The 24,094-nt window shown below is 38.6% G+C and overlaps 1 protein-coding gene across 2 annotated transcripts in view; it reads right to left on the bottom strand.

The window, feature by feature from the left end:
• Positions 1 to 24,094, bottom strand: part of GLCCI1 (glucocorticoid induced 1) — a 114,926-nt gene that overhangs the window by 9,626 nt on the left and 81,206 nt on the right. The window contains exons 4-6 of one of the 2 annotated variants that reach the window (XM_017344466.3): positions 19,214 to 19,330; positions 14,507 to 14,659; positions 9,681 to 9,891 (exon numbers count right to left, since the gene is read on the bottom strand). In XM_017344466.3, coding sequence (XP_017199955.2) covers positions 9,681 to 9,891; positions 14,507 to 14,659; positions 19,214 to 19,330 — 481 coding nt within the window. The remainder of the gene's footprint in view (positions 1 to 9,680; positions 9,892 to 14,506; positions 14,660 to 19,213; positions 19,331 to 24,094) is intronic. The other variant, XM_017344467.3, reaches the window with a different exon arrangement.

The raw sequence follows: 24,094 nt of genomic DNA on the forward strand, positions 1-24,094 counted from the left end.
TTGAGATCTAATGCTATAACTAGTACTCAAACAGTATTTTTCACTTTATGTTTCTGTGTGGGAGCAAACTGTTGAAATCTTTACTTAATGTATTCTAAACTGATCTTCTGTATATAAAGAGAATCAAAAATGATTTTTTTTTTTTTTGACAGGCAGAGTGGACAGTGAGAGAGAGAGACAGAGAGAAAGGTCTTCCTTTGCCGTTGGTTCACCCTCCAATGGCCGCTGCGGCCGGCGCACCGCACTGATCCGATGGCAGGAGCCAGGAGCCAGGTGCTTTTCCTGGTCTCCCATGGGGTGCAGGGCCCAAGCACCTGGGCCATCCTCCACTGCACTCCCTGGCCACAGCAGAGAGCTGGCCTGGAAGAGGGGCAACCGGGACAGAATCCGGCGCCCCGACCAGGACTAGAACCCAGTGTGCCGGCGCCGCAGGCAGAGGATTAGCCTAGTGAGCCGCGGCGCCGGCCAAAAATGAATCTTGATATGAATGGAAGGGGAGAGGGAGTGGATAAGGGGAGGGTTGTGGGTTGGAGGGGCGTTATGGGGGGGAAGCCATTGTAATCAATGTTCTGTACTTTGGAAATTTATATTCATTAAATAAAAGTTAAAAAAACAATATCACACACACAAAATAATAATAATAAAATATGGGGCCAGTGCTGTGGCACAGTAGGTTAAATTCCTGGCCTGCAGTGCTGGCCTGCAGCGCTGGCCCCCCTTCTTGGGTGCTGGGTTGAGTCCCAGTTGATTCACTTCTGATTCAGCTCCCTGCTAATCCAACTGGGAAAGCAATGGAGGGTGGCCCGACTTCTTGGGCCCCTTTGCCCAAGTGGGAGACCTGGAGGAAGCTCCTGGCTCCTGGCTTAGGATTCGCTCAGCTCTGGCCATTTGGGGAGTGAACCAGTGGATGGAAGACCTCTCTCCCTGTTTCTCTGTTCCTACCTCTCTGTAACTCTTTCAAATAAATAAAATCTTTTTTAAAAAATAAAGTTCTAATAAGACATCTCCTATAGCTAAGATCTATTTGAGACAGCATTCAACACAGTGTAAGAACAAAAATAACATAATAATCTTTCACTACTTGTAGTTTTGCACTTTGTTTCAAATGAATTTTTTTTAAAAAACCTAAGACTCAACTTACACTCCAAATGTTAAACTTATTAATTAAATCTTTGCAATACGTAGGAGTTTTTATATTTTATCATTTACATTCCTTATGAATTAACTGAATTGACATCAATTTATGAATTAACCAATCATACTGTAGCTGCTCCTTTGTTTTCTGTGTACCCACAGTGGGTACTGGGCTTCTTCCACAACATAAATCCAGAATAATGCTGTTGATTACTGGTTATAAACCCGACTTTGAATCACTCATATGTTAACTACTAACTCTGAATCTGACATGACAGTTAAGAAATGAAAGCAAATCACATCATTTAAGACAGTCCTCAGTCCAATTTATGGTAAAACAAGCTAAACCTGAAATGACAGATTACATAAACTATGTTACATCTTAAAGAGCAATGTATTTAAGAATCTCAGGGGAAAAAAATCACTGATACAATCTTAATTTTTATATTTTCAAGCATTTTAAATGAAAAAATTTCTTGGAACATCCAGCTTTCAAAAACTCAAATTTCTCATATCAAACTGCTCCTAAAGTATCCTACAGGAGAGAAAAAAGGAACACTTCAACTTCTAACAAAAGTTTCATTACATTTTTAAACAGCCAATTATTTACTGAGCACTTGCTGTGCAAAATAGAAGCCAAAATAAAATGCTAGAAATGTTGCCTTAATGTAACATTAGATAAAACTCAGTATTCTTCCCCACCTCCCTCCCCCACACACCTTTTTTAAAAAAAAAATTCTTGGTAAAGGGAAATGATGTTAGAACATCTTTCCGCAGAAACCAGTGTGGAAACTTGAACTTACGAGATCCTCTTGAAAATATATTCCTTCTCCAATATTCACTACCTTATTAAGCAGAATAATCATTTTTCACGTCTCTCATGATAGAACATTGCCATTATTCTCAGCTGCTTCTCCTCCCTCACCCAATACATTCAATTGGCCACCAATTCAATTCTCCTGATCCCCTTTCCTCCAATTCCTCTACAGTGCTTATCGCTCCTTGTCTCCAGCTTACAACTGAGGTGCGAAAAACAATCTACTGACAAGCAGGAAGAAAATACAAAAATGTCCATACATATTTTTATCTTTAAAGACCAGTAGACTTTACTAATATTTACTTAGGTTGTGGGATGAATTATACATACATGCAATTTAATAAATGTATGAACTTAGAGGTACAGATTCAAAACTGCTGACATGGATATGCAATAAAAAAGTTTGAAAACACTAAGACTGCACTATAAAAAATGACATCCTGTTCTCCGGCCGCTCTGCTCTTCTGAGTTCCACCTGAGCTACAGTTCTTAAATATTAAACTTTGATTGGTCCTTCACTCCTCACAACAAGGTATATAAAGCCCCTTAAGAAACACTAGTCTTTCTGCCTCTCTCACAGCTTTCTACTCCCCATCATTCACCCCCATGCTCCAGCCATATAATTTCTTACTGTTCTCCATACACCAGGCCCTTTCACATCTGAATGCCTACGTCAAGACCAATCCTCTGCAAAGCAAGATGTTGTATGAAGTTCCTACAGAAGATCTTTGTTGGCATCTGAACACGGCAGAAGCTAGGAAAACGTACTTTCTCCAAGCCCCAGATTCCCCATCCTTTTACATAATGATGTCACCTGCTCATAGGATTGTGGTAACATTAGAGGAAACAACACAGATAAAATCACCTGAGCACACTTAATCATTATAATTCCATCAAGCAGATATCCCCAATTTACATGCACGGATACAGAGAGGTTGAGGTAACTACATGATCAAGTTCCTTCCAGCCTAACATTCTGTGGTTCTAACTGAAGGCTTATTGGGTTTGCCTCCTGTTAGTCTCAAAGGGTACAGAATGTAAAGAGTGGCTATGTCTAACTGGAACACAAAAGATAATGTGGAGGAAAAATCCAACAGCTTCCCTCCTCCTCTAACCTAGCTGATACTCTCTTCTTGTCTCCCTAGTTGTGCTCATAGTTCACCTGTAACCAACATGACTGAGAGAAGGGGAGAATGAGTCAGGCATTAGCAAAGTTATTTCTCTTCCCCTAATTTCAATATGAAATTTGAACTTCATGGCTTCTTTCCCCCTCAGAAGCCTATTAGTAAATCAGCATAAACAGTCTATTCTTCATTATTTTGTTTTGCAGAGTATACACTCTTCATGAACATTATTAAAAAGTCTAACATATACAGTTTAACAACGTAAAGAAAAAAACTATATCAATATAGCTATTAAAGCATATCCCTTAAAGAATGGGCATACCATGAGAAAAGGTCTTAAAGGAGCTGTCTCATAAAGATATACACTGTCAACATTTTCACAAAGAAGAGAAATGGGCATTACTGGAGGATGTACTCACTATGTGCTGTCAGATACTGGGAATGTATGTCATTTTAGATGTTGTCTTAAAAAAAGGAAATAGGGAAAATGATCTTAGGGACAAAATTCTAGCACAGGTCAGTTTTGACCTATGGAAATTTTGGGGAACAGTATCTTTTTACACTGTAATTTTATTGCCAACAGGTTCTTCTGGGATAATGAACATTCTAGAATCATGCAGCAATAGTCTCTGATGAACAGATCCAGGTTCAAAAACAGTAATTTTCAAGGTGTGCTAGCTAGAGGCAGTATATCCATCACATCTGTTCTCACAGTAAAACAAAAAAGTAAAGTGCTACAAAATCTTGGCTGATTAGGTTATTAAAGACAAATGGCTAATGCATGTAAGGGCTAGGACAAAAAAAGGTTAAGAGACAGAGTCCCCGAAAAAATATACAAACAGGGTAAAAACAGAAGTAGACAGGCAACCCTTGAGGCTTCCTGGTCTGTCTGAAAGGCCTGGGAGAGCATTTCAGGCATGGAAAGCTAAGACTGTGGCAAAAAATATCCTACATGGAGGATCCCTGTGAGACCTCAATGGAAAGAAAGGGTCATCAAAGAAGGATGTACTCTTCTCTGAAGGGAGGAGAGAACTTCCACTTTGCTTATGGCCGTGTTCAAATACCGATGCAGTCTATGGTCACAGGTTTCCATAGCCTTGGCAGTTCATGGCAAGAGCTTTGGATGATCACTGACCTCATCAATAAGAGTGTTAATTGTTAAAGGAACAACAGAAGTCACTGTGCACTTACTCCCCATGTAGGACCTCAGTCCCTGATGAGTTGTACTGAGAATCGACTGCAAACTTTGTTCCCAAACTGTACTTCTATATGTTGTGTGTGTGTGTGGGTGTAAATTGTTGATGTCTATGCTTAGCATGGAGTTGGTCCTCTATATATAAAGTCAAACTAAAAATGAACCAAAATGAAGAAGGAGATGGGAGAGGAAGAGGGAGGTGGGATGGGGTTTGGGGTTGGTGGGTATGGGGGAAAGAACCAGTGTATCCCTATAGTTGTATTTATGAAAAAAATATATTCATTAAATTAAAAAAAATAAGTAGATAGGAAGATGCCCAAAGCAGTATGTTTTAAACATCCTCCTAACACCTAAGATCAGCTCTGGATCCTGAAAAGATAGTACTTTTCTGTATCTCTCCTGGGACCAAGGGCAACTGAGTTCCAAAACACAGAGTTTAACAATGTTAATATTTATGAGTTAAGTCTTAGCATGAGCTAAACAGGCTTATATGCATTGGCTTGGGTTACTCCATTCACATAGCATACATTGTTCCGTTGGAAAAATATAGTTTACATTACAAGTAATCAATTCATGGACTCCTGAAACACAATTCTAAGTCTCAGTAGCTGGACAGAGTAAAATGGTTCCATTGAGTTTATGATTACAGTAATCACTGTTTCCACAATATCCTGCAAAATTGCAGAATTTTATAACAGCCGCCTAGGTAAATTGTGCCAAAGATCGATGATATGTGGCAACCTGAAGTTGAGATTTTGTGGCTTGCCTGGCCACAAGTTTGGCCACCATCAAGGAACACTGGCAGAGATACTAGAAGGACTAATATTTTGGTGCTGCCATCTGTATTAGGTAAATGACTATTTCCTCTGCGTCCTACCACATGACAAGGTGGAATAATTCTGGTTGACTCTGAGGGAGACATGTCAAACCAAGAGCTCTTATTCTGGCTCCATAAGTACTCATGTAGAGCTGTAGAACTATGAATGCTATTAGGTTAGTTAGCCTGGCGATCTTATCACTTGTGAACAGGCTGCTTTCAGTCTTTGGGTCATTGGAAAAAGCTAGCAGAACACAACATGCACACAGCCAACACAACACAAACAACAAAACCCACCTGAAATAAGTCAGGGTATGGGGGAGACATAATGTGCTATTCAACTAAAATTATTGGATCTCAAATTATACACAGTCCGTGGAGAAAAGATGTTAGGAACAGGCAGAAATAATGTTATCAAAGGCAGTAAAGGATAAAAACAGAGGAATACTGGAAAAATAATCAACTCACCAGTATGCCCCTCAATAGAGCATCTATGAGGGCACTTCAAAATATTTGTAGATAACAGAACTAAAGCTAAATTTATTTGGTGCAAAAAGTTTTTGAGATCCATGTATATGAGAAGTCTTCAAAAAAAAAGTTCACAAAAAATTGTGTTAGGTCAAAACTATGCATAGACTTTAAAAAATTCTGTGCAGCAAAACAATTTTAATTTGATTTTCCAGAAACTGTTTAGTGTTCCTTTGTATTACCAACAACTGGCCATCTCTACTCCTATGTGTATCTATCCAGCCCCTAAGGATTACTTGAAGTAGTGATTCTACCATAGGAAAAATTTTTCTATACTAACTACAAATATGGTGGTAGTACAAATTGATCCAAGTTGATTACAGAATCACAGTATTCATTCTGTTTTCATAGTTAATGGTGAAAACCTGTAAGACAGCTTCATTACTTCCATGTTTTTTTCTGAACTGCAAATAAATAAAAGACCAATTTATGGTTTATTGTAGATAATGCAAATTAAAAAAATTTGTTATCTTTAAAAACCCCAAAATCTAGGATTTGTACTTTACATACATAACTTACGAATCAGACACTATTGCAGAGTTTGAATGACATAACACGATTCCAGAATATAGGGCTGACAACATTCTTCTTTGTACTTTTTTATTGTTCTAAATATAATTCTGTAATAGTGTATTATTTGTTTACATTCCTATTACTCCCTATTAGGCTATACATTCCTTAAAGACAAATATTACATCTTATTTATCTCTATTTCTCCATACTCCAGTATATCACCTGACATATAGTAAATGCTCAGGTATGTTCCTTACATGAAGTAGAAGTATAAACTCATTTGAAATATATGAATCTCTACTTCCAATCTTAAAATGCATATATGTACACATGTAAATATACTTATATAAAAGGGACAGGTGTTATTTTAATTTTCTCTTTATAAAGATGGAAAGATGTTGATTGGTTTGAGAATCAGAAATTTGTAATAGAACATGAACTTCATCTTAATCAATGAGTAATGCCTCCAAGCTAAATATGGTAATTATGTTAAGAGACTGATGTCATCATGTCTTCTCACACTGAAGTGGTTTGTAAAAAATAGAAAAATGTCTTAAACAATAATTCAAAGATCCCCTCTATCTCCATAATTTCTGAAGAGACTTAAAAAAATTACTAAGAGCAATATCCAAGAGCATTTATTGTTACTATGTACCAAAGGTTGTGCTAAGAACTTTCCTACAATTATCTCATTTAGCCTCAATAATGATTGAGGTAGGTACTACAATACTAACCATGAGAAACATTTTTTGAATTGCTAGAAAGAAAAACTGTGGCCTTAGAGATTATCTGGACCAATGTTATCATTTTACATAACAATCCAAAAACAAGAGGAAGAGTAGAAAGAAAAGATATTAGTGTCAGGCAGAGCTGGTAGATATGTGAGAATAAAAGTGCATAAAGGAAAACATATAAGCAAAGGCAAAATTTAAAGAAAGGTCTAACTTTTTTTTTTTTGATAGACAGAGTTAGACACTGAGAGAGAGAGACAGAGAGAAAGGTCTTCCTTTTCCGTTGGTTCACCCCCAAAATGGCCGCTACGGCCTGTGCACTGCGCTGATCCGAAGCCAGGAGCCAGGTGCTTCCTCCTGGTCTCCCATGTGGGTGCAGGGCCCAAGGACTTGGGCCATCCTCCACTGCCTTCCTGGGCCACAGCAGAGAGCTGGACTGGAAGAGGAACAACCGGAACAAAACCGGCACCACAACCGGGACTAGGACCTGGGGTGCCGGCGCCGCAGACAGAGGATTAGCCTAGTGAGCCGCAGCGCTGGCCAAAAGGTCTAACTTTTCTAAGAAATGTTCAGAATTTAGATTAGAGAATTCATAGAAAGTAGGACAGATAGGGAGGTTTTGGATGAGCTGTGGGAGAAAAGTAAACATTTCATATATATTTTCCTGAAGGCACTAGGGAAAGCAATAGGTGATGACCAATGGTGCTTATTTTTATAGCAGAAGCTACTATTTATTGAATACTTGGCAATGACTGCAGGTTTATGTCCAAAACTTTACAGGATTCAAATGCATTCCTGTGTGGTCTTGAAGCCAGGGCTGCTCTTAGCTTCTGTGTTATGATGTCTCCTACCAAAAAAATAAGTATGTATCCTGGCAGACATGGTTATACTTTCTCAGAATAAAACAGTATAAATCTCTAGGAAAAAGAGTTAGTAAAGAACACATACCATTTGAAGCTTGAGAATTACCTGAAACTCTGTGGGCTACTGCAGCTACTTCTCTGTCTCGTGGGTAAAACCATGTGGAGGCCCTGAAGGAAGCCTAACAGTCAACCAAGACAGAACTCATCTATCTTCCCAGCCCACATCCTCTCTGGTTCAGCATCTCTCAAACGTCCACAATGTTAAACTTAAGAAGAAACCAAACTGTAAAATTAATTGTCTGGCCTTACTACTGCTATTATTTCTACTTTTAATTTTACAAGTGTCAAGCTGTCAAGCTGCAAGCTGGACAATTTTAACCAGACTTATTCTTTCTACTGTTACACAAATAATATGAGTATTGGAATCAGTCAGATCCATTTTGCCATTTACCATCCATGTAGTCTAAAATAAATTACTATTATTTAACATTTCCATTTAGCTTTAAAAATAAGCCAATATTCCCACAGGAAGCAAGATGCTTTCCTGTTTATCTTACTGTAAAATATCTACAGTAAAATGGGAGGAAGTGATTAAACGTGTTCTCTCTAATAGAATGCCTGAGTGAAATCAAAGTTTCCTAGTCTGATACTCTAAGAAATGCAGTCTTCCCAGTTGAAGCCATGAGATGTCTGAGTCTACCTTTAATATGTCCTTAGTGGTGGAATAGAGTCCTTCAATCATGAAAGAGTCAAAAAGAAAGAACAGCCAAAATTCACCCACAGATATAAGAGCAGATGACAAAGTCCAAAATAACTTCCATTAAACATCTCAGAAGAGTTAGGTTTAACGACAAGTGAAATGAGCCTGACACAAAACAATACATACTGCATAATTCCATTTCTATAAAACTAAGCAGCTGGCAAAGACTAAATAATGGTGATCAAATCAGAAGAGTGGTTACTTCTAGCTAGAGAGGAAGAAAACTCTGGGAAGAGGCCCAAGGAAGCCTCAGGAGATGATAAAAGTTTTCCACACCAATACCTTGATCTAGGTGGTAGCTTCATGAGCATCCAAAGGTAAAATTCACTGGGCTAAGCAATTAAGATCTGGACAATTTATGAACAATAACAGTACTACAAAATCACACACTACAACATTATAGGAGGTGGGGGTCAAATTATAAGAAGGACCATAAAGACCCTGCAATATTTTGTAAATTAGCTTCTCTATGTTTTTAAAAATTTTGTTGCCATTGGTCTATTTCTTTATGGTGAGAAGCAGATAATGTTTTGTAAAAGCTCAGTGTTGCTATGTAAGTAGCTAGGACTTAGGTGGCCAGAAACACAAAGAGCCAAGCCAGCAGCAGTAGACTGAGGGCCTGACACACAGCCAGGTAAACACTCACTCAGCCCAGGACTGACAGGCAATAATAATCCTCACAGGCTCTCAACAGTGAACACTTCACCTACCTACCATAATGTGATCTCTGACGTCCTGGAGGTACTTACTAAACTTTATCTCTTTGGTTAAAAATACACTTAGTCTTCTCAGAGAACCCTTAGAAATTACTTTCTCCAAAATCAATCTGATTATTAAATCTAACTTTAGGCATGAGAAATATAAACCGTATCATAACAATCATTAGCTCTGAATCATACTAAGGGAAACAGTTGTGTGTTTTAAGATGTGAAGTTATATGCACTCCATTTTATAGTTTTCATTAACTCTTAGAACCATGCGCTGTGCTTCTCTGACACATTTATGGAAGATGTTTTTGAGAGTCACAAAAAAGGGAGTATGTGACACCAATGAACAAACAAATCCAGATTAACCAATCTTTTACATTCTCACCACTCAAAGGAAGAAAAAAAAATGATGTAATGATCTAAGACAAAGAAAGCACAGTGAACAAGGCCCTGCACAAACCCTCTACCGAAGTGAATGACTGCACTCTCACCTTTATCACGATCATAGAGCAAGTCTTCTGTGGAGCAAGGGCTGCCATCCTGGGATTCCGGAGGACAAAAAGGGGAGACACAAGGTGAATGACTGCTGCAGCTGCTGCTGCGCTCCTGGACAGAAGGAGTCTGCGTGTCAATGCTGCGAGTGCTACTGCTCCGATAGTGAGCAGGGAGTGGAGCTCGTCGACCATCTGGTATGTCCAGAGGCTGCAAGAGGAACACCATCAAACGTGTGAATGAGAATGTGTGCAAATCTCACAGAAAGCATATGGCATTTTCTTTGATTTCATATTCTACTACTATAACCACCATAATTCAGTCATCAGAGAAGCTATGCTTAAGTTAATTTCTCAACAGATTACCTTTACTCAATGAAAATTTTCTTTCAAATCAAACTGTCTTGAAAATTCCATAGCTTCCTTTATAGATCAGAGTTGAGTACTTCCCATGATACGCCTCAAGGAGAGTTTAACACATGACCTCTAAAGGCTAAAACTGTGTCCTACATAGAGACACACACTCAATAAGCATTTGTTAAATGAATTAACTGAATTGCCAAAAACATCTCTTTGACCTGCTAGTAAGAAAAAGTGAAATCTCAATATTTACATGCATAGATTTTTTTCCCTCATTTTTCCTTATTTTAATGTTTTAGAAACCAAAAAAATATAATTATTTCCATTTCTTAACCTATAACTAGGTAATGCATACCAATTTATTCAACTTTTGTTTCATTGGGAGGTAGAAGAACTCTAAAACATATTTTACAAATGTACATATTTGTAGATAAAACATTAAGTCTTGGAATATCAATATAGATAACATGATAATTTTCTTAAGTTACTGGTGTCGCTCCCCCTCTTCATGGAGGAACGACACTAAACCCTGCCTAGGCTTCATATCCGAGTCACGGCACCATTATGTCGCTCCCCCTCTTCGTGGAGGAACGACACAGGACCCTGCGCTGTTCTTTTGTCTGCTCGGCCCTCCCCGGGTTTGCTGCTGGTTCTTCCCAGGTTGGCTACCGTCCCTTCCACCTCCGTGGAAGGGCGGTTCCCCCTGCCACTTTTCCCCACTTCTGCAGGGGAGCGGCACACCGCCGGCCGGCTCTCTTGGGGGCTGCACAGATGTTCCTCTTAGATGTTCCCCTTAGATGTTCCTGGTGCATGTTGTCTCTCTCCTCCTTTATAGTCCTCTTCCGCCAATCCCAACTCGGCTGCCCACACGCCGAGTACGCTGCTCTCCTCCAATCAGGAGCAGGATCAGCTCCTGGAGGTCATCACTCAAGTTGGCAAGAGGCAGCTGCGTAGAAGCTGTTTTCTCCTCTCCCAGCGCCATATTGTGGGAGAGCAGATGCATAGAATAAGTCTTAATTCCAATAACTTAGTCTAGTCCGGGTTGCTCCCCACAACTGGCAGACATTTTGATTCATTAAGTCTGAGGCACACTTAATCATAAGTCTTAAGTTATCCTAGTATCATTCTGAAATGCCTGTTAAGTTAGAACAGGACTTATTTAAAAGCAGAACTATTTCATTAAGTTTCTTATTTTAGCATAGTTTTTCATTGGCATTCTTAAAGAATAAACAGATATGTAAATTATTATTACATCCAATATTAATTCCTTACATTATTGTTCTTCCATTTCTACTTAATGTATAAAGGAAGAATTTAATAGCTAAGAAATGCCATAATACATATATAAAATAAAAGCAACATAAAATGTCAATACAGAGTAAAATGGTACCTCTTTTGGGAGATGATTTTAGATATATTCATCAAAACGGTATTTATTTTTAAACATTTATTTGTTTATTTGAAAGGCAGAATTATAGAGAAATAGTGTGGGGAGAAAGAGAGAGAAAGAGAATGAGAATCTTCTTTCTGTTGGTTCACTTTCCAAATGGCCACGTGGGTGGGGGCTGGGACAGATTGAAGCCAGGAGCCTGGAACTCCACCCAGGTCTCCCATGTGGGTGGCAAGGTCCCAAGTACTTGGGCCATCCTCTGCTGCTTTCCCAGGTACATTAGTAGGAAGCTAGATGGAAGTGGAGAAGCCAGCACTCATATGGGATGCCAATGTAGCAGGCAGCAACTTAACCTGCTGGGTCACAATACTGGCCACAATATTCATCAAAATTGTAAGTGTAAAAAATAATTTGATACAGCAATTTTATTGCTTAAAAACTATTTGTAAGAGTATTCAATGCTTTCTAGAGTACTACCTGTGATGACAAAAACAGAAAACAATCTAAATGTCAACTAACAGGAGACATACTTTAATTCATACAATGATTTACTATGGACCAAAGCACTACCACACACATATGCACATAGCAATTATCAGGAAGGATATATAAGAAAATATGAATGTTCTTATACCTGCTGAGCAATACTAAGAGTTGGAACAAAGATTTTCTTTTCTTTCCTTAAAAAATCTATTCATTTGAGAGGCAGAAAAATGGAGATAAAGAGAGCTGCCACCCACTGATTCAGTTGCCAGATGCCTATAATAGTGGAGAAGTGAGGAGAGGCAAGGCCAGCAGTGGGGAACTCAGTCCTTATCTACCATACAGATAGCAGGAACCCAAACACTTGAGATACCACCACTGCCTCCCAGAGTCTGCATTAGCAGGGAGATGGAATTCAAAGTCAGAGGTGGGGCTCGAACACAGGTACTCTAATGTGGGATGCCTAGTGGTTTCCTAACTGGAGTATTAATGGTAGGCCAAATGATTCCCTAGGAGAAACTTTTAATTTTTATTTAATAACCAACTCAAAGTCAGTTTAAAAAGCTATACATTATTTGTTGGGATCAGACACATATTTGATACATTTCAAATTACAAGTTTAGCTCCATAAAAGCATTACTAAGGTAACTGTGCCAAAAGTTATCTAGTGCTTTACTTAGTTGGGTGTACCTTTAAAAACAGGGTCAACTACAGGCTCACATATGGTATTGTTCAGACTTCTTTACTGAGAATGAGGTAATTTACAATGTATTTTTGATTAGCTCAAAATGGATCAAATGTAAGTGGGCTAATACAGAAGGAAGCATAGGAATAAGCAATTGTGATCTTGGATTAGGTGATGGTTTCTTAAATATTATATCAAAAGAATAAGCCACAATAACAAAAAAACGAATTGGACTTTATCAAAATTAGAAAACGTTCTTCAAAGAACATCAAAAAAGTGAAAACTGAAAAAACAGAATGGGAGATATTGTCAGATGACATATCTATATGGAATTTGTATCAGCCGGCGCCGCGGCTCAATAGGCTAATCCTCCACCTAGCGGCACCGGCACACGGGGTTCTAGTCCCGGTCAGGGTGCCGGATTCTTTCCTGGTTGCCCCTCTTCCAGGACAGCTCTCTGCTGTGGCCAGGGAGTGCAGTGGAGGATGGCCCAAGTGCTTGGGCCCTGCACCCCATGGGAGACCAGGAGAAGCACCTGGCTCCTGCCATCGGATCAGCGCGGTGCGCTGGCCATAGCGCGCCGCGCTGGCCACAGCGCGCCAGCCGTGGCGGCCATTGGAGGGTGAACCAACGGCAAAGGAAGACCTTTCTCTCTGTCTCTCTATCTCTCTCACTATCCACTCTGCCTGTCAAAAATAAAAATAAAAAAAAAATTGTATCTATAAAGTAAAGATCTTTATAAAAGACATTTACAACTCAATAATAAAAAGACGAATAACCCAATTTTAAAGGATTTAAATAAATGTTTTTACAGAGGAAACACAAACAACCAGTAGCATATGAAAAGATGTTTAACTTTATCAGCCTTTAGGAAATGAAGTCAATACCACCACGATGGGGATGGGGTGCCACTTCATACTAGGATGGCTGTCATTTTAAAAGATAGGCAATTACAAGTGTTGCTGCAGTGGGTTAAGCCACTGCTTTAGAAGTCAGCATTCCATTTTAGAGCATGGGTTCTAGTCCCAGTTGCTCCGCTTCTAATCCAGCCTCTTCTGACATGTGCCTGAGAAAGCAGTGGAAGATGGTTCAAATGCTTGGGTCCCTCCCACCTATGTGGGAGACCTGGATGGAGCTCTGGGCTCCTGGCTTTGGCCTGGACCAGTCGTGTCTGTTGTGGCCATTTGGGGAGTAAATGAGTGGATGGAAGACAGTTCTCTCGCTTTGTCTTCCTCCCTCTCTGTCACTCTTCTTGTCAGATAAATGAATAAATATTTATATTTTAAAAAAGTATGGAAAGAAACTAGAATTCTCATATACTGCTGGTGGGAACATAAAATGGTAAAGTCACATTTGAAAACAATCTCAGCAGTTCCAAGTATATTTCCAAGAGAAATGAAAACATTATAATCACGTGAAAATTTGTATACAAATGTTAATACAGCATTATTTATAATAGCTAAGAAAGCAGAAATAGCTCACATGTCCATCAATTTATAGTAGGTAAATAAAATCTGTAAACACAAGGGAACCTTAACCATTCTAAGTGGAGAAAGTCATTTACAAAAGTCCACTTTTGTATGATTATATATAAAATGTCTAGAACAGGAAAATCCATAGACAAAGAGTAGATTAGTGTTTGCCTAGTGCTAGAAGTGTTAGAAATCACAGATGAATGCCAGAGGATAGAAATTTCTTGTCTGGGGTGTCAAAAATACTATGAAATTGATTATGGTGATGACTATACAACTGTATAAATTCTAAAAACCACTTAATTATGCATCAAAGAGGTTTATGGTATGGCATATGAATTATATCTCAATAAAGCTGTTATCTAAAAGGAAAATATTTTTGAGACTTCTTGCAATGTTAAAGAAAAAAAGATTCCAACAACTCATATGACCTTACCTTAGACAATTCCTCCTTCCCATTATTCTCTTTAATGAACACCTTTTCTAACTCAGGACTTATTCCTTCTACATTGCAGGGCACACGTGAAATAGATGATTTTGGCACTGATATACTTGACAGTGGCATGGGGACTGACCTTGATCCAGTAGCCTATAAGACAGAATTCAAAGTAGTGTCAAGTCATTTGTGGTCAAAGAAATCAAGAACTAAAAGGCATGGTAAATCTGAAAACTGAAACCCAACGAACAGAGTTCTTTTTTACATTTCCACTATAGTAAGTGATACCCAAACAGAAAGAAATTTAAGTTTTGAAATAAGGTAAAGATTACATAGAGTCAAAACAATCTTCAAAATCCTTTTATATAAGTGTTAAGGTATAATTCTACAATGCCTACACCTGTTTAGTAGAATGGCACACAAACCTTTTGCACAGTTTAAATTTTATTTTTCTCTGTTTCACTAGAGAAGTATAGTTGAGATCAATTAAGTTAAGCGTATCATATGACTACAGTGCAGTTCTGTGTTTATCTTTGTTCCCAAAGTGACAATTACATGTTAGTATTTTTAATCTCTACTTTGTCAACCATTTAAGAAAATCTATCAGATTATTAATGTAGCAACTATCTGTGTTAATTTCAATAACACTTACTGAACAACTTAAGGTTGTTTTCAAAAGTCCTTTGCAGGAGTTTCAAAAATAACATATCTGAAAGCTGCAGTGGTGGACACCAAAAATTGTAAGATGAGCAATCTGATGCTCAAGGAACATATACAGTAGGAAGGAAAAAAGAAAAATAAAGTTTAACAGTAAAAATTAAAATAAAATGCAATCTCTTATACTGAAAGATTAGAGCTGATATATCTGAATCAATAATGAGGTGGATGCATAATCACTGATCAGCACAATATCTCCTGTACTCAATGCTGCTGTCTTGAGATGCTGTGATTAATGTGCAATTGCTACTGCCATGAGCTTTCTTTCACACTGAAGTTATAACTATGACATATTTAAGCTTCTTTAGTGTCAAATATTTTCCTTTCAGTACTTTCATGTTTTTTCACATTTAAATACTAACTTATAATTTGTGATCTATTTTTGTGTATTGTGTAAAGTACAGGCTTAGTATTTTTATCTGATAGAGTACTCCAACTGCCTCAACATTTCTGTATCAATTTTGTGTTTGATTTCTTTGAGCTACTGACTAATCCTATAACAGGGTTGTATTTTAGTTCCTATAATCTTATAGTATATTTTGGTATCTTGTAGGGAAAGTTTTTTCAGATTTTCTTTTCTACTCATGAGTACTGCCTTTCTATATAATAATTTTTTTTTTTTTTTTTTTTGGCAGGCAGAGTGGACAGTGAGAGAGAGAGACAGAGAGAAAGGTCTTCCTTTTGCCGTTGGTTCACCCTCCAATGGCCGGCGCGGCCGGCGCGCTGCGGCCGGCGCGCCACGCTGATCCGATGGCAGGAGCCAGGAGCCAGGTGCTTTTCCTGGTCTCCCATGGGGTGCAGGGCCCAAGCACCTGGGCCATCCTCCACTGCACTCCCTGGCCACAGCAGAGAGCTGGCCTGGAAGAGGGGTAACCGGGACAGAATCCGGCGCCCCGACCGGGACTAGAACCCGGTGTGCCGGCGCCGCTAGGCGGAGGATTAGCCTAGTGAGCCGCGGCGCCGGCCCTATATAATAATCTTGTAAATAATTAAAACAATTTCTTTTAAACTTCCACTGAAACTTAAACACAATTTGTACATTAATTTGGGGTAAGTTGCTATTTGAAAAATATCGAGTCTTCTCAAACTCATGAATGTGTTAAGACTTAGGTCTCTATTTCATATCTCCACAAAGATTTATAGTTTGCATATTTAGTTCTAGGCATTATATATTTTTTCCTTACACTTTCTAACATGTTGTAGCTAAAGTATGTTTATATTTTATCTTATCATCTTGTTAAATTTCATTTTCCCTTTTCTATTACAGAAAATTCTAATCATAGATTAGACAAAAATAGTACAATGAACCCTCAGGAGATCACCAGCTAGTTAGAAATACCCTCCTCTCTTATTTTTTTAGTTCTTAAAGTAATTTAAACTATATTATAGATTTTGTATTTGACCTACATATCTGAGAGTACTTTAAAAAGTTTGTGGAATCAAAATATAAGTTTATTTTGGTACAGAACTATTTAAATTGATGCACAGGTTTTTTATAGTACACAATTCCATTAACTTTTTGAAGAAACCTTGTATATGGATTTCAGTGTATTTTTACACCAAAATAAACTCATCTTTTAAAATCTAGTTTCCACAAACTTTCTGAAGTATCCTTTGTGTTTCAGTGTGTACTGCAAAGATAATTATTTTTGAGTATAACCATGAACCAAATATTTCACTGTAAAATTCAAGTTAACTATACAATCCATCTAGTATAATACATTGAACTTGAAATAGAGTAATACCTTAATTCTATCAGATTGAGAAAAAGGAAGACGTTTATTGTCACTTCAAATGTCAGACTTGAAAACTACCTCAAAGAGTTTTAATGAGGTGTAATTAGCATACAATCAAATCATCCATTTGGAGTATACAGTTCACTGAGCTCTATTAAGCATACACAGTTACTCAATTGTCAATTCAGTCACTTTTAGAACCTCTTGTCATCCAGAGAAATTCCCTGGGCTTTTCTGCAATCAATCTCTACTGCCAATGATTCCTATCATCTTGCCTTTTCAGAAATTTAATATAAAGGATCATGTAGTAGTGTATAGCCTTTAGCTTCTGAGTTCTTTCAGTTAACACAATGTTCTTGAGACTCAACCAGGTTGTCCTACATATCAGTAGTCCCTCCCATTTTTCTGCTGAATAGTATTACAATCTATGTCTATTTGAAATGTCTATCCATTCAGCAGTTCTTGGGTAGCTGTTTTGTTTGTTTGTTTGTTTGTTTGTTTTTTAACTAATAGGAATAGTGATTCCAAATGCATTCTTGGAAGGGAGTACTTTAAAAGAAATTCCTGGAAAACAGAATTAAAAGCTTAGCTATTTTGGTGAAAAACATTTTAAAATTCATGCATTTGAGATGTCTTCAAAAAGTTTATGGGAAATGTGTGAATGAAGAAACTACATGTAGATTTCAAAACTTTTTCACACCAAAATAACCTTATCTTAATTCCATTTTTCCACAAACTTTTTGAAGTCCCTGAACAAGTTTATCTGTGGACATATTCTTTTATTTCTTGTGGATAAATACCAAAGTCTGGAAAATCTGGGTTGACTGGTATGTAAATGTTTAACTTCTGAAGAAAATGGCAAACTATCAAAGTGGCTATCACATTCTGTATCCTTACCAGCAACATGTAGTTGATCTAGTTGTTTCACATCCTCAACATTTGGTATTGTCAATGCTTTTCATTTTAGTGATCCTATTATTAGTTTTACTAGTCTAGGGTAGTTCTGTTTGATTTTATAAACAACGTCATGTGTAAGCAGTGACATTTCTTTTTCTTTCTGCCTGTCTAGAACATCTCACAACCAATCAATAATATCAGTAATTATAGACATCTGTGACATGATTTTTCTGTTAACAATAAGACTGTCAGCATTTCTTTATTGCATTCTCACTATACTTGCAATTAATCACAGTAGGAGGAATCCTATTTTCAGCTTAATAAAGTTTTTTATAAAATCACAAATGGATACTGAGTTTTTATCAAGTGTTATTCAGCATCTAGAAGATAAAAGGATTTTGTTCCCACTCTGATTTTCTGATACAAGAACTAAACTGTCCCAATGTTGAGCCATCTTTATCTCTGAGAAACAATACATGACTGGATTTGTCTTGATAAGATTGCTTAGGTTTCTTCTCCATCACCATATTTGACTTACTAAGACTTATATCAACATTTGTAAGTGAATTTGGTTTAGAGAAGTATTTCCCAAATTTTGTTCCATGGGACACGTTAGTACATGCTTCTGAGTGGAAAACAAAAACTCTAACCCTTTGTATGAGACAATTTAACATACCACTTGAAAGATTAAATGAAATAATGCTTATGGTTGCTCCATAAGTACTATAATTTCAGCCCAGGCCAGCATCATGCATTGAACCATGCAACTCTGTTAGCTTTGTTAATAAAAGAAGGTTAAACACATGGTTTTAAAACTTCTTAAAACAGTTTAACAAATAGCAGTAATTTAGTAGAGCTCAAGATTTAGTTTTTTTAAATTCTTAAAATGATGAATTCTTCCCTTTTTAAAAAAAATTGTTTATTTGTCAGGGAGGGGGAAAGGGAGAAGGAGAGAAGAGAAGAGAAGAGAAGAAAGGGAGAGGGAGAGGGAAAGGGAGAGGGAGAGGGGAGGGGGGGAGGAAGCGCATGGGAGAAGAAATCCACTGGTTTATTCCCCAAACACTTCCAACAACCAGGGTTGGGTCAGGCAAAAACCAGGAACCACAAACTCCATGATGGTCTCCCACATGGATGGTAGTAACCCAAGTACTTCGGCATTATCCACTGCCTTCCAAGGTACATTAGTAGGGAGCTAGATATGAAGCCGAGGCAAGACTCAATCCCAGGCAGTTCCACATAGAATGCAGGCATCCCAAAAGAAAGCATAATTCACTGCATCACAAAGCTCTCACCAACAACTTTGTCCTTAATGAACTAAAAAGAATTATTTAAATCTGGACAAAAAAAGTGAGCCTACCTGAGTGTGACTGATTGTTATATGGTTGCCATGAAGAGGTGACTGCCGATCTTTCTCCTTACTGTGACGACTGCTCTGCTTACTGCGTTGTAGCTGCTGCCTCAGTTTGGCAATCTGCTTTGGGGAGAGGAACAGAGAAGCAAGAGGAGAACAAAAGTGAATATCAGTTTTTGTAGTTATTTCTTCAGTTGTAGGTTATTGATAACTGAACATCCTTTTCTCAGATATTTCAAGAAGAATATTTCTTTCTTTTAAAAAAAGATTTATTTATCTATTTATTTGAAAGGCGGTACAACAGAGAAGAGGGAGACAGAGAATCTTTCATCCAATGGGTCACTCCCAAAATGACCTCAAAGACAGATCTGTGCCAACCTGAGGCTAAGAGCCAGGAACTCCATTCTGGCCTCCCATGTAGGTGGCCTGGGCCCAAGTGCTTATGACATTGTCCAATACCTTCCTAGGCACATTGGTGGGGAGCTGGATGGGAATCAGAGCAGAAGGGGACTCAAACCAGCACTACCATAGATACTGGCGTTGGTCAGTGGTGGCTTAATCCGCTGTGCTACAATGCTGGTCCTCCAAAAAAGTTAATGATTCATCACAATAATTTATTATTCCAAGTTCTTCTGATGAATACTACTTAAAATTAAGAATAAATAAATGTTATAAGTGCTTCAGTTCTACAAATTTATATTGTGCTATTGGTAAATATAAGATCTTCCTTTCTAAACATTTTTTGTAAGGTGAAAAAAATAGTATTTCAGATGCCTATTGATTAAAGCCAGACCTGATCTCTCTTTTTTTTTTTTTTACTTATTCGATAGGTAGAGTTAGACAGTGAGAGAGAGACACAGAGAGAAAGGTCTTCCTTCTGTTGGTTCACCCCCTAATGGCCACTACGGACAGCACTATTCCGATCCAAAGCCAGGTGCTTCCTCCTGGTCTCCCACGCGGGTACAGGAGCCCAAGCACTTGGGCCATCCTCCGCTGCCTTCCTGGGCCACAGCAGAGAGCTGGACTGGAAGAGAAGCAACCAGGACTAGAACCCAATGCCCATATGGGACGCCAGCACCGCAGGCAGAGGATTAACCAAGTGAGCCACAGCGCCAGCCCCAAACCTGATCTCTTAAAATAGGAACCACATTCTTTTCCAAGCTTCTGTCTTTCAGAAACAAAATCAATCTGGTTGACCAATTACCAAACACTTTAAAATTATAAATTCTGAGACTCCAAGATGGCAGATTATGGAACTACCATGCTAGGCCAAGGATAAACAGTAAAAAAAAAAAAAGGGGGGGGGGGTAGGACATGTATGAAAACAGCACTGGAAATCCTGTGAGAGGAGTAAGAACAGAGTAGGCCTGTATGGAGGATGTGGAAGTGCAGCATGAACACAGACACAGCTGTAGCAGCCGAGAGCTGGAGTGGGCAGCAGTTTGGAGACAAAGGTGAGACCAGATTGCAGCATGGTTATAGAGCTGGTGGTTATAGACCTAGTGAGAGAATGTGGTATGAGTCTGGAATAGAGCCCTGAGGGCTAACCGTTGCCCATGGACACAATGGGAGGTAAAGGGGGCATGTTTATTTTGCCCCAGCTTCCCCACAATAGCACCTGCTACCCAGCTAAGAAAGGGTGGGCACCATTTTGGGTTTGGGTGGCAGATGCAGAAAACTTTGTGTGTGCACTAACTGACTGAGATAGTACGCCTTCCAGGCGGTACTGGCGGCAGCGGCGGGGCAGGGAACACACTTGACTAGTGCCTCTTGTGTATGCAAGTGATCCAGAGATTCTAGAAGAGGGAACAATTTGCAGTCCCCACTAACTTTGATCCTGGCTAGGAGGTGAGACAGTGAGGAGCCCCCAGCCTGCCAGGATCAAGACATATAGGCAGAACTGTCTTAGAGAACATCTGCCTCTCTGTTGACTGGACAGGCTGGCAGAGTAGAGAGAAACTCTGGACCCAGAGTCTATGGGAGTCTTGTGTGCTGAGTCCCTGGGCACTCAGTGGTTTCATGAGAAGGTGTAGGGTGTAGCTGGGTGATGAAATCTACTACTCCCAACTTGGGTGCTACCCTGGATATTTGCCCCATCTGGCACACTGACCAGATGTCCCTGGCCACACCCATCACACACCTCTTGGTATTCAATGAAAGTGCAGACATCCCACTAAGACACAGTAGTAGCTCAAAGGTAAAAGCCATTAGAGGAAAAAAAAAACCAACTCATCAGATGCTTAAAAACAAATGCAGAAATACAAGAAATAAGAATAAGGAAGATACCACGACCCCTCCCCTCTAAGAAACACAACAACATTTTCAATATTAGAATGAGAAAATGAAGAAATTGAGGAAATACTGGAAACAGAATTCAAAAAACTAATCATAACTCAAAAGCAAATCCACGAACTAAAGAAAATCATGCATAACATGAATGAAAATTTTTCCCATGAAATTGAGATTTGAAAGAGAAATCAAAATGAAATATTTGAAATGAAGAATTCAATAGATCAAATAAAAAATGGAGTGGAAAGCCTTAACAGGAGACTTGGTGAGGCAGAAAAAACTAGAACTAGGAGACAAATCTTTGGAAATCTTAGAGTCAGACCAAAAAAACAAACAAACAAACAAAAAAAGAGGAAATTAGAACATGCAAAAACACTACTGGAGATTTATGCGATACTTTCAAATTAACCAATACACAGGTCTTAGGAGTTCCTGAAAAAGTGGGAAGAGAGAATGGACTAGAAGGCCTTTCTCCCCAATTTGGAGAACGAAAGGGACATCCAAGTAGAAGATGCACATAGAACTCCAAACAGATGTGACAAGAAAAGATCTTCACCACGACATATTGTAGTAAAACAAAGAAAAGATTCTAAAATATGCATAAGAGAAAAGACAGATTACTTTCAGAGGATCTCCAATTAGACTCACAGCTGATTTCTCATCAGAAACCCTACAGGATAGAGGGAATGGCGAGATACAGTCCAAATCTTAAAAGAAAAAAAAACCTGTCAAACCAGAATACCGTACCCTGCAAAAGTCTCATTTGTGAATGAAGGTGAAATTAAGACCTTTTATAACAAACAGAAATTGAAAGAATTTGTCACCACTTGTCCAGCTTTACAAAAGATGCTTAAGGATGCATTATACACAGAAACACAGAAAGACAGCGATCATTATGAAAGAACAACAAGGAAGAAAAACCTCCAGTAAAAGTACAGAAGAAATCCAAAGTAAACAATAGGAGTATTTATGGAAAAATGGCAGGGCCAAGTTGTTACTCATCAATAGTCACCTTGACTGTAAATGGCCTCAACTCTCCAGTTAAAAGACACAGATTGGCTGAATGGATTAAAAAACAAAACCCATCTTTTCTTTCTTTCTTTCTTTTTAAAGATTTATTTTATTTATTTGAAAGAGAGTTACAGAGAGAGGTAGAGAGAGAGAGAGAGAGAGAGAGAGAGACGTCTTCCATCCGCTGATTCACTCCCTAGATGGCTGCAACAGCCGGAGCTGTGCCGATCCGGAGCCATGAGCCAGGAGCTTCCTCCGGGTCTCCCACGCAGATGCAGGGGCCGAAGGACTTCAGCCATCTTCTACTGCTATCCCAGGCCATAGCAGAGAGCTGGATTGGAAGAGGAGCATCTGGGACTAGAACCGGCACCCAGATGGGATGCTGGCACTTCAGGCCAGGGCTTTAACCCTGCTGTCCCACAGCACTGGCCCAAGACCCATCTTTTCACTGCCTACAAGAAACGCATCTCACCAATAAAGAAACGTGCAGACTCAAAGTAAAAGGATGAAAAAAGATATTCCATGCTAACAGAAAACAAAAAAGAGCTGGTGTTGCCATCCTAATATCAGACAAAACAGACTTTAATAATAAAAACTGTTAAAAGAGATAAAAAGGGCACTATGTAATGGATTAAGGGATCAATTCAACAGGAATATATGACTATATACACCCACTTACAGTGTGCCTGGCTATTTAAAAAAAAATGTTAATGGAACTAAAGGGAGATATAGACTCCAATAGTATTGGGGGACTTCAATACCCCACTTTCAGCAATGGACAGATCAACCAAACAGAAAATTAGCAAAGAAACAAGAGTTAATCAACACTATAGACATCAGGCATCACAACACCTGATTTCAAGACATACTCCAGGGCAGTTATAATCAAAGCAGCCTGGTACTGGCCAAAAAATAGACTTGTAGACCAATGGAACAGAATAGAAAGTCCAAAAATCAATCCATGCATTTACAATCAACTTATCTTTGACAACATATCAAAAATCAAACCCTGCAACATGGACAGTCTCTTTAACAAATGGTGCTGGGGAAACTGGAACTCCTCATGCAGAAGTATAAACTAGACCCTTACCTTACACCTTACATAAACGTCCACTCAAAAAAGATCAAAGAACTGAATTTACAATCTGATGCCATCAATTACTAGAGAACACTGGGAAATTCTGAAAATATTGGCATAGGCAAAGAGTAACTTCCTGGCAAAGATCCCAGAAGTACAGGTAATCAAAGCCAAAACTGGAAAATGGAATTACATCAACCTGAGAAGCGTCTGCACTGAAAAAGAAACACTCAGCAAAGTGAAGAGGCAACTGACAGAATGGGAGAAAATATCTGTAAACTATACAAATGATAAAGGGTTAAGATCCACAATCTATAAAGAGCTCAAGAAATTCAACACCAACAAAATAAATCATCCAGTTATGAAATGGGCAAAGGATTTGAACAAGCATTTTTCAAGAGAGGAAATTCAAGTGGCCAATAGACACTTGAGAAAATGCTCAAGATCACTAGGTATCAGGGAAATGCAAATAAAACCACAATGAGGTTTCACCTTACTCCAGTTAGAAT

The sequence above is a fragment of the Oryctolagus cuniculus genome, chromosome 16 (genome assembly GCF_964237555.1).
Source record: "Oryctolagus cuniculus chromosome 16, mOryCun1.1, whole genome shotgun sequence".
In the NCBI taxonomy this organism is placed as follows: domain Eukaryota; kingdom Metazoa; phylum Chordata; class Mammalia; order Lagomorpha; family Leporidae; genus Oryctolagus; species Oryctolagus cuniculus.